Raw genomic sequence first — 12,387 nt, 5'->3', positions numbered from 1 at the left:
CATCACCACCACCACCATCACCACCACCACCACCACCACCACCATCACCACCACCACCATCACCACCACCACCACCATCACCACCACCACCATCACCAACATCACCACCACCATCACCACCACCACCACCATCACCACCATCACCACCACCACCACCACCATCACCACCACCACCATCACCACCACCACCATCACCACCACCACCACCATCACCACCACCACCATCACCATCACCACCATCACCACCATCACCACCACCATCACCACCATCACCATCACCACCACCACCATCACCACCTTCACCACCACCATCACCACCACCACCATCACCACCATCACCACCACCATCACCACCAACACCACCATCACCACCACCACCACCATCACCACCACCACCACCATCACCACCACCACCACCAGCACCACCATCACCACCATCACCATCACTACCACCACCATCACTACCACCACCATCACTACCACCACCATCACCATCATCATCACCACCACCACCACCACCATCACCACCACCACCATCACCACCACCACCATCACCACCATCATCACCACCATCACCATCATCACCACCATCACCACCACCACCACCATCACCACCACCACCATCACCACCATCACCACCACCACCATCACCACCATCATCACCACCACCATCACCACCGCCATCACCGCCATCACCACCACCACCATCACCACCACCACCATCACCACCATCACCACCACCACCATCACCACCACCACCATCACCACCATCACCACCACCACCATCACCACCACCATCACCACCATCACCACCACCATCACCACCACCATGCCCGGCCACCTTTCTCTCTCCCCAGCGGCACACACACAGCACAGAGTACTACATTTGGAGCCGAGATGACCTAGGAGGGAGGAGGGGGAGAAGGAGGAGGAGGAGGGGGAGGAGGAGGAGGAGGGAAAAGAGAGGGGGTGGGAGGGAGGGGGAGGCAGAGCGGTGGAATCCGGCCAGCGATGACATTAAGAGATATGGGTAGCACGGCCAACACCCACCCGCCCAGCCTGGGACTCTGACCAAAAACTATTTTAACGTCACCAGGTAGGGCCACACTGAGCTACCGTGCTGCAGCTCCCATTCAGAAGCGACTCAGCGGAGTGAGCTTAACATCATCGTCATCGTCGTCATCGTCGTCATCTTATTCCAGTGGGAATGCACACCGAGAAACCGGCAAAATACTCTAAGCGCGCGTGACCACAGGGAGAGAGAGAGAGAGACGCAGACTCCAAATATACAGCAGCAGCAAACATCAGGATGGGCATTGAACCCACGATCTCCTGTATACCAGGCGAGGGAGTTAACATCTCCTAGCTCACCGTGATGATGATGAGAGAGAGAGAGACACGCAGACTCCAAGTATACAGCAGCAGCAGGCATTAGGATGGGCATTGAACCCACGACCTCCTGTATACCAGGCGAGGGAGTTAACATCTCCTAGCTCACCGTGATGATGATGAGAGAGAGAGACACGCAGACTCCAAGTATACAGCAGCAGCAGGCATTAGGATGGGCATTGAACCCACGATCTCCTGTATACCAGGCGAGGGAGTTAACATCTCCTAGCCACCGTGATGATGGTGGTGGTGAAACCCACGACCTCCTGTATACCAGGCGAGGGAGTTAACATCTCCTAGCTCACCGTGATGATGATGAGAGAGAGAGAGACGCAGACTCCAAGTATACAGCAGCAGCAGACATCAGGATGGGCATTGAACCCACGACTTCCTGTATACCAGGCGAGGGAGTTAACATCTCCTAGCTCACCGTGGCATACTCACTCACCCACTCTCTCGCCCACCCACCACACTCACCCACCCACTCAGCTATCCACCCACCCGCTCAGCTATCCACCCACCCACTCAGCTATCCACCCACCCACTCAGCTATCCACCCACCCACTCAGCTATCAACCCACCCACCCACACCCACCCACACACACACCCACCCACCAACCCACTCAATTACTCACCAACCCACACCCACCCACACCCACTCACCCACCCACCCACACCCACCCACACACACCCACACACACCCACACACACCCACCCACCCACACCCACCCACCCACCCCCACTCACCCACCCACACACACCCACCCACCCACACACCCACCCACCCACCCACCCACACACCCACCCACCCACACCCACCCACACCCACCCACACCCACCCACCCACCCACACACCCACCCACACACCCACCCACACACCCACCCCCACCCACCCACACCCACCCACACCCACCCTCCCTAGACCCTACAGCCCATAAGACCTTTGTACCTCTGGCGTCAGCGACACGGGAAGGAGGCACAGAGTCGTGGGCAGACAGAGAGAGAGAGAGAGGGGGGTGGGCAAGGTGGGAGGGAGGGGGGTGATGGTGGTGGTGGTGGAGTGGTGATGGTGGTGGTGGAGTGGTGGTGGTGATGGTGGAGTGGTGGTGGTGGAGTGGTGATGATGATGGGTGGAGTGGTGATGGTGGAGTGGTGATGGAGGAGAGGTGATGGTGGAGTGGTGATGGTGGAGTGGTGATGGTGGAGTGGTGATGGTGATGGTGGAGTGGTGATGGTGGAGTGGTGGTGGTGGAGTGGTGATGGTGGAGTGGTGATGGTGGAGTGGTGATGGTGGAGTGGTGATGGTGGAGTGGTGATGGGGGAGTGGTGATGGGGGAGTGATGATGGGGGAGTGGTGATGGGGGAGTGGTGATGATGATGGGTGGAGTGATGGTGATGATAATGAGAGGGTGGTGGTAATGGGAGGGTTGTGATGGAAGGGTGATTGATCATAGTGGTGGTGATGGAAGGGTGATGATGGTGATGGCGAGAGGGTGGTGATGGTGGTGATGATGATGGGAGGGTGCTGATGATGGCGAGAGAGTGGTGATGGTGGTGGTGGTGAGGATGATGATGGGAGGGTGCTGATGATGGCGAGAGAGTGGTGATGGTGGTGGTGATTATGATGATGATGATGGGAGGGTGCTGATGATGGCGAGAGGGTGGTGATGGTGATGGTGGTGATGATGATGGGAGGGTGCTGATGATGGCGAGAGAGTGGTGATGGTGGCGAGAGAGTGGTGATGGTGGTGGTAATGATGGTGATGGTGATGATGATGGCGAGAGAGTGGTGATGGTGGTGGTGATGATGATGGGAGGGTGCTGATGATGGCGAGAGAGTGGTGATGGTGGTGGTGATGATGACGATGGGAGGGTGCTGATGATGGCGAGAGGGTGGTGATGGTGGTGGTGCTGATGATGGCGAGAGCGTGGTGATGGTGGTGGTAATGGTGGTGATGGTGGGGTGGTGATGATGATGATGGCGAGAGAGTGGTGATGGTGGTGGTAATGGTGGTGATGGTGGGGTGGTGATGATGATGATGGCGAGAGAGTGGTGATGGTGGTGGTAATGGTGGTGATGGTGGTGGTGGTGATGATGATGACACCCACAGAGACCCACAGACACCCATAGAGACCCACAGCCACCCATAGAGACCCACATATACATATAGAGACCCACAGACACCCATAGAGACCCACAGACACCCATACTCACAGAGACCCACAGAGACCCATACAGATCCACAGAGATCCATAGAGACTCACAGAGCTCCATAGAGACCCACATACTCAGAGACCCACAGACACCCATACTCATAGAGACCAACAGACACCCATACTCATAGAGACCAACAGACACCCATTACTCATAGAGACACCCATACTCATAGAGACCCATAGTCACCCATTACTCAGAGACCCACAGACACCCATACTCATAGAGACCCACAGACACCCATACTCATAGAGACCCACACTCATAGAGACCCACAGACACACATACTCACAGAGACCCATAGAGACCCACAGAGACCCATAAAGACCCACAGACACCCATACTCACACGAGACCCACAGACACCCATACTCATAGAGACAAACAGACAAATTACTCATAGAGACCCACAGACACCCACAGACACCCATACTCACAGAGACCCACAGACACACATACTCACAGAGACCCATAGAGACCCACAGACACTCATAGAGACCCACAGACAATCAAAGAGACCCACAGACACCCATACTCACAGAGACCCACAGACACTCATACTCATAGAGACCCACAGACACCCATACTCCCAGAGACCCATAGACACCCATACTCATAGAGACCCACAGACACCCATACTCATAGAGACCCACAGACACCCATACTCATAGAGACCCACAGACACCCATACTCACAGAGACCCACAGACACCCATACTCACAGAGACCCACAGACACCCATACTCCCAGAGACCCATAGACACCCATACTCATAGAGACCCACAGACACCCATACTCATAGAGACCCAGAGACCCACAGAGACCCACAGACACCCATACTCACAGAGACCCACAGACACCCATACTCATAGAGACCCACAGACACCCATACTCACAGAGACCCACAGACACCCATACTCACAGAGACCCAGAGACACCTATACTCACAGAGACCCATAGAGACCCACAGAGACCCACAAACACCCATACTCATAGAGACCCACAGACACCCATACTCACAGAGACCCACAGACACACACATACTCATAGAGACCCATAGAGACCCACAGAGACCCACAAACACCCATACTCATAGAGACCCACAGACACCCATACTCACAGAGACCCACAGACACACATACTCATAGAGACCCATAGAGACCCACAGAGACCCACAAACACCCATACTCATAGAGACCCACAGACACACATACTCACAGAGACCCATAGAGACCCACAGACACCCATAGAGCTAAACTAAACTTTTATTTCACCAGGTAAAGCCCCCCCCAACTAAGCTGCTGTGGAGCTGTTTCAGGAGCGACCTGCACATCACAAATGTTAGCAGCTCAACCAAGTGGCCGCTTGCCATCATCGTCATCGTCATCACGTGGGAATGTATCAGCAGTGGCCAAGCACCCTCTGAAAGCGTCGCCGTTGATTCTAAATGTGGAGGGAGAAAACTGGAGATGAAATCCACGAGACCACCACGGGAAGAGACGGAGAGACACGCAGACTCCAAATATACAGCAGCAGCAGCAGGCTTAGACAAGGTCGGGATCGAACCCACGACCTCCTGTACACCAGGCGAGGTAGTCAACATCTCATAGCCACCGTGATGATGATGGTGGTTGAACCCACGACCTCCTGTACACCAGGCGAGGTAGTCAACATCTAGCCACCGTGATGATGGTGGTGGTGGTGGAACCCACGACCTCCTGTACACCAGGCGAGGTAGTCAACATCTCCTAGCCACCGTGATGATGATGCTGGTGGAACCCACGACCTCCTGTACACCAGGCGAGGTAGTCAACATCTCCTAGCCACCGTGATGATGATGGTGGTGGTGGAACCCAAGACCTCCTGTACACCAGGCGAGGTAGTCAACATCTCCTAGCCACCGTGATGATGATGGTGGTGGTCGAACCCACGACCTCCTGTACACCAGGCGAGGTAGTCAACATCTCCTAGCCACCGTGATGATGATGGTGGTGGAACCCAGGGGAGGCCCAGGACCGGTTCAGATAATCGCCACGTGGTGGTGTTGGTGGCCGTGAGTGGGAATCAAACTTGGGTGGCCGGGTTCATAGCGCAGCGTAGCGCTAACCACTACACCCACCGCTCCCCACACTACCAAGGCATACACACAGACACTCACAGACACTCACTCACAGACACTCAGACACTCACAGACAGACACTCACACAATCACACACACACACACAGACACACACACACTCACAGACACTCACAGACATACACACAGACACACACACAGACACTCACAGACACACTCACAGACAGACATTCACACAGACACTCACACACACACAGACACTCACACACAGACACTCACACACACAGACACTCACACAGACACTCACACAGACACTCACACAGACGCACTCACACACAGACACACTCACACACAGACACACACTCACAGACACACACACTCACACACAGACACACTCACACACAGACACTCACACACACACTCACACAGACACTCACACAGACACTCACAGATACTCACACAGACAGACACTCACACAGACACACACTCACACACAGACACTCACACACACACAGACACACACTCACACACAGACACACTCACACACAGACAAAGACCCCCGAGGTACCTGGACAGACTAACATGATGGCACGTCCCATGACCGTATCAGAGTAAAATAATAATCTGTGCTTCACCCCTCGCTTCCAACAATAAAACAGCAGCAGTTGTGTCAAGAAGTTCAAACACCAACGTAGATTATAGCTTTTGCAATTTAACACGTTCCTGCAATTAACCACACAAGCTCCTGGTGGTGAACATGCAACACACTCTGATGATACGTGATGCATTGTGTTTGATAATGTAATCAGTGTATTATATATGGCATTGTGTCTGACAGTACCGTAACTATAGTATTATATATATGGCATTGTGTCTGATAATGTAACTATAGTATTATATATGGCATTGTGTCTGATAGTAATGTAACTATAGTATTATATATGCATTGTCTGATAGTAATGTAACTATAGTATTATTTATATATATATGGCATTGTGTCTGATAGTAATGTAACTGTAGTGGTATATATGGCATTGTGTCTGATAGTAATGTAACTATAGTATTATATATGCATTGTCTGATAGTAATGTAACTATAGTATTATATATATGGCATTGTGTCTGATAGTAATGCAAATATAGTATTATATATATGGCATTGTGTCTGATAGTAATGCAACTATAGTATTATATATATGGCATTGTGTCTGATAGTAATGTAACTATAGTATTATATATATGGCATTGTGTCTGATAGTAATGTAACTATAGTTCTATATATATGGCATTGTGTCTGATAGTAATGTAACTATAGTATTATATATGGCATTGTATCTGATAGTAACATAACTATAGTACTGTATATATATGGCATTGTGTCTGATAGTAATGTAACTATAGTATTATATATGGCATTGTGTCTGATAGTAATGTAACTATAGTATTATATATATTGCATTGTGTCTGATAGTAATGTAACTATAGTGTTATATATATGGCATTGTGTCTGATAGTAATGTAACTATAGTATTATATATATGGCATTGTGTCTGATAGTAATGTAACTATAGTATTATATATATGGCATTGTGTCTGATAGTAATGTAACTATAGTGTTATATATATGGCATTGTGTCTGATAGTAATATAACTATAGTGTTATATATATGGCATTGTGTCTGATAGTAATGTAACTATAGCATTATATATATGGCATTGTGTCTGATAGTAATATAACTATAGTATTATATATATGGCATTGTGTCTGATAGTAATATAACTATAGTATTATATATATATGGCATTGTGTCTGAGAGTAATGTAACTATAGTATTATATATATGGCATTGTGTCTGATAGTAATGTAACTATAGTGTTATATATATGGCATTGCGTCTGATAGTAATGTAACTATAGTATAATATATATGGCATTGTGTCTGATAGTAATGTAACTATAGTATTATATATATGGCATTGTGTCTGATAGTAATGTAACTATAGTGTTATATATATGGCATTGTGTCTGATAGTAATGTAACTATAGTATTATATATATGACAATGTGTCTGATAGTAATGTAACTATAGTATTATATATGGCATTGTGTCTGATAGTAATGTAACTATATTACTATATATATGGCATTGTGTCTGATAGTAATGTAACTATAGTGTTATATATATGGCATTGCGTCTGATAGTAATGTAACTATAGTATAATATATATGGCATTGTGTCTGATAGTAATGTAACTATAGTATAATATATATGGCATTGTGTCTGATAGTAATGTAACTATAGTATTATATATATGGCATTGTATCTGATAGTAATGTAACTATAGTGTTATATATATGGCATTGTGTCTGATAGTAATGTAACTATAGTATTATATATATGGCATTGTGTCTGATAGTAAAGTAACTATAGTACTATATATATGGCATTGTGTCTGATAGTAATGTAACTACAGTATTATATATATGGCATTGTGTCTGATAGTAATGTAACTATAGTATTATATATATGGCATTGTGTCTGATAGTAAAGTAACTATAGTATTATATATATATGGCATTGTGTCTGATAGTAATGTAACTATAGTATTATATATATGGCATTGTGTCTGATAGTAATGTAACTATAGTGTTATATATATGGCATTGTGTCTGATAGTAATATAACTATAGTGTTATATATGGCATTGTGTCTGATAGTAATGTAACTATAGTACTATATATATGGCATTGTGTCTGATAGTAAAGTAACTATAGTATTATATATATGGCATTGTGTCTGATAGTAATGTAACTATAGTATTATATATATGGCATTGTGTCTTATAGTAATGTAACTATAGTGTTATATATATATATGGCATTGTGTCTGATAGTAATGTAACTATAGTACTATATATATGGCATTGTGTCTGATAGTAATGTAACTATAGTGTTATATATATGGCATTGTGTCTAATAGTAATGTAACTATAGTATTATATATATGGCATTGTGTCTGATAGTAATATAACTATAGTGTTATATATGGCATTGTGTCTGATAGTAATGTAACTATAGTACTATATATATGGCATTGTGTCTGATAGTAAAGTAACTATAGTATTATATATATGGCATTGTGTCTGATAGTAATGTAACTATAGTATTATATATATGGCATTGTGTCTGATAGTAATGTAACTATAGTATTATATATATGGCATTGTGTCTGATAGTAATGTAACTATAGTATTATATATATGGCATTGTGTATGATAGTAATGTAACTATAGTGTTATATATATATGGCATTGTGTCTGATAGTAATGTAACTATAGTATTATATATATGGCATTGTGTCTGATAGTAATATAACTATAGTGTTATATATGGCATTGTGTCTGATAGTAATGTAACTATAGTACTATATATATGGCATTGTGTCTGATAGTAAAGTAACTATAGTATTATATATATGGCATTGTGTCTGATAGTAATGTAACTATAGTATTATATATATGGCATTGTGTCTTATAGTAATGTAACTATAGTGTTATATATATATATGGCATTGTGTCTGATAGTAATGTAACTATAGTATTATATATATGGCATTGTGTCTGATAGTAATGTAACTATAGTATTATATATATGGCATTGTGTCTGATAGTAAAGTAACTATAGTGTTATATATATGGCATTGTGTCTGATAGTAATATAACTATAGTGTTATATATATGGCATTGTGTCTGATAGTAAAGTAACTATAGTACTATATATATGGCATTGTGTCTTATAGTAATGTAACTATAGTATTATATATATGGCATTGTGTCTGATAGTAAAGTAACTATAGTATTATATATATGGCATTGTGTCTGATAGTAAAGTAACTATAGTATTATATATATGGCATTGTGTCTGATAGTAATGTAACTATAGTGTTATATATGGCATTGTGTCTGATAGTAAAGTAACTATAGTGTTATATATATGGCATTGTGTCTGATAGTAATATAACTATAGTGTTATATATATGGCATTGTGTCTGATAGTAATGTAACTATAGTTGTATATATATGGCATTGTGTCTGATAGTAATGTAACTATAGTTGTATATATATGGCATTGTGTCTGATAGTAATGTAACTATAGTATTATATATATGGCATTGTGTCTGATAGCAATGTAACTATAGTTGTATATATATGGCATTGTGTCTGATAGTAATGTAACTATAGTATTATATATGGCATTGTGTCTTATAGTAATGTAACTATAGTATTATATATATGGCATTGTGTCTGATAGTAATGTAACTATAGTACTATATATGGCATTGTGTCTGATAGTAATGTAACTATAGTATTATATATATGGCATTGTGTCTGATAGTAATGTAACTATAGTACTATATATGGCATTGTGTCTGATAGTAATGTAACTATAGTACTATATATGGCATTGTGTCTGATAGTAATGTAACTATAGTATCATATATATGGCATTGTGTCTGATAGTAATGTAACTATAGTACTATATATTACTATATATATGGCATTGTGTCTGATAGTAATGTAACTATAGTGGTATATATATGGCATTGTGTCTGATAGTAATGTAACTATAGTACTATATATATGGCATTGTGTCTGATAGTAATGTAACTATAGTACTATATATGGCATTGTGTCTGATAGTAATGTAACTATAGTATCATATATATGGCATTGTGTCTGATAGTAATGTAACTATAGTACTATATATTACTATATATATGGCATTGTGTCTGATAGTAATGTAACTATAGTGGTATATATATGGCATTGTGTCTGATAGTAAAGTAACTATAGTACTATATATATGGCATTGTGTCTGATAGTAATGTAACTATAGTATTATATATATGGCACCTCACCCTCACCCCCCTCACCCTCCTGTACCCTCACCCCCCTCACCCCCCTCACCCTCCTCACCCCCCTCACCCCCCTGTACCCTCACCCACCTCACCACCCTCACCACCTCACCCCCCTCACCTCTCCTTGCCGCTTGATATCCATCTTGACCCAGGGGTCGGCGAGCTGAGCGAGAGGCATGGCTGGCCACTCCTCCTCCTCCTCCTCACCACCAGCAGCAGCTCCTCACCAGTCGCTCCTCACCCCACCCTCACCCCCCCGTATAGCCTCAACAACAAGACTCTGTGGGGGGAGGGGGGGGAACACTGTGGGCACGGGGGTGGGGGGGGAGTGGGTGAGTGGGTGGGTGGGTGAGTGGGTGGGTGAGTGAGTGGGTGGGTGATTGGGTGGGTGGGTGAGTGAGTGGGTGGGTGATTGGGTGGGTGGGTGAGTGAGTGAGTGGGTGATTGGGTGGGTGATTGGGTGGGTGAGTGGGTGGGTGGGTGATTGGGTGGGTGGGTGGGTGAGTGGGTGGGTGAGTGGGTGGGTGATTGGGTGGGTGAGTGGGTGGGTGATTGGGTGGGTGATTGGGTGGGTGATTGGGTGGGTGGGTGGGTGATTGGGTGGGTGGGTGATTGGGTGGGTGGGTGGGTGATTGGGTGGGTGGGTGATTGGGTGGGTGGGTGGGTGATTGGGTGGGTGGGTGATTGGGTGGGTGGGTGGGTGATTGGGTGGGTGGGTGGGTGATTGGGTGGGTGGGTGATTGGGTGGGTGGGTGGTTGATTGGGTGGGTGGGTGATTGGGTGGGTGGGTGGGTGATTGGGTGGGTGGGTGATTGGGTGGGTGGGTGGGTGATTGGGTGGGTGGGTGGGTGATTGGGTGGGTGGGTGATTGGGTGGGTGGGTGGGTGATTGGGTGGGTGGGTGATTGGGTGGGTGGGTGGGTGAGTGAGTGGGTGAGTGAGTGGGTGGGTGAGTGGGTGAGTGAGTGGGTGAGTGGGTGAGTGAGTGGGTGGGTGGGGTGGTGGGTGAGTGGGTGGATGGGGTGGTGGGTGAGTGGGTGGGTGAGTGAGTGGGTGAGTGGGTGGGTGGGGTGGTGGGTGAGTGGGTGGATGGGGTGGTGGGTGAGTGGGTGGGTGAGTGAGTGAGTGGGTGAGTGAGTGGGTGGGTGGGTGAGTGGGTGGGTGAGTGGGTGAGTGAGTGGGTGAGTGGGTGAGTGGGTGGGTGAGTGGGTGGGTGGGTGAGTGGGTGGGTGAGTGGGTGGGTGAGTGGGTGGGTGGGTGAGTGGGTGGGTGAGTGGGTGGGTGGGTGAGTGGGTGGGTGGGTGAGTGGGTGGGTGGGTGAGTGGGTGGGTGGGTGAGTGGGTGGGTGGGTGAGTGAGTGAGTGGGTGGGTGAGTGGATGGGTGAGTGGATGGGTGAGTGGATGGGTGAATGGATGGGTGAATGGGTGAGTGAATGGGTGAGTGAGTGGGTGAGTGAGTGGGTGAGTGAGTGAGTGGGTGAGTGAGTGGGTGAGTGCGTGGGTGAGTGCGTGGGTGAGTGCGTGGGTGAGTGAGTGCGTGGGTGAGTGAGTAGGTGAGTGAATGAGTGGGTGAGTGAGTGGGTGAGTGAATGAGTAGGTGAGTGAGTGAGTGCGTGGGTGAGTGGGTGAGTGAGTGGATGAGTGAGTGGGTGAGTGAGTGAGTGGGTGGGTGAGTGGGTGGGTGGGTGAGTGAGTGGGTGAGTGAGTGGGTGGGTGAGTGGGTGGGTGATTGGGTGGGTGGGTGATTGGGTGGGTGGGTGAGTGGGTGCGTGGGTGAGTGGGTGCGTGAGTG

The 12,387-nt window shown here is 46.6% G+C and overlaps 1 protein-coding gene across 5 annotated transcripts in view; it reads right to left on the bottom strand.

Moving 5' to 3' along the window:
- Positions 1 to 12,387, bottom strand: part of LOC116956558 (ribosomal protein S6 kinase alpha-3-like) — a 120,905-nt gene that overhangs the window by 106,777 nt on the left and 1,741 nt on the right. For all 5 annotated transcript variants that reach the window (XM_076054461.1, XM_076054464.1, XM_076054460.1 and 2 more), the window contains exon 2: positions 10,715 to 10,899. In XM_076054461.1, coding sequence (XP_075910576.1) covers positions 10,715 to 10,774 — 60 coding nt within the window. In that variant the 5' untranslated portion in view covers positions 10,775 to 10,899. The remainder of the gene's footprint in view (positions 1 to 10,714; positions 10,900 to 12,387) is intronic.

This window comes from Petromyzon marinus, chromosome 66 (genome assembly GCF_048934315.1).
Source record: "Petromyzon marinus isolate PM22_M1 ecotype Great Lakes invasive population chromosome 66, UKy_Petmar_22M1.pri1.0, whole genome shotgun sequence".
NCBI classification, from domain to species: Eukaryota; Metazoa; Chordata; class Hyperoartia; order Petromyzontiformes; family Petromyzontidae; genus Petromyzon; species Petromyzon marinus.
This window is presented reverse-complemented; position numbering and strand designations above follow the sequence as displayed.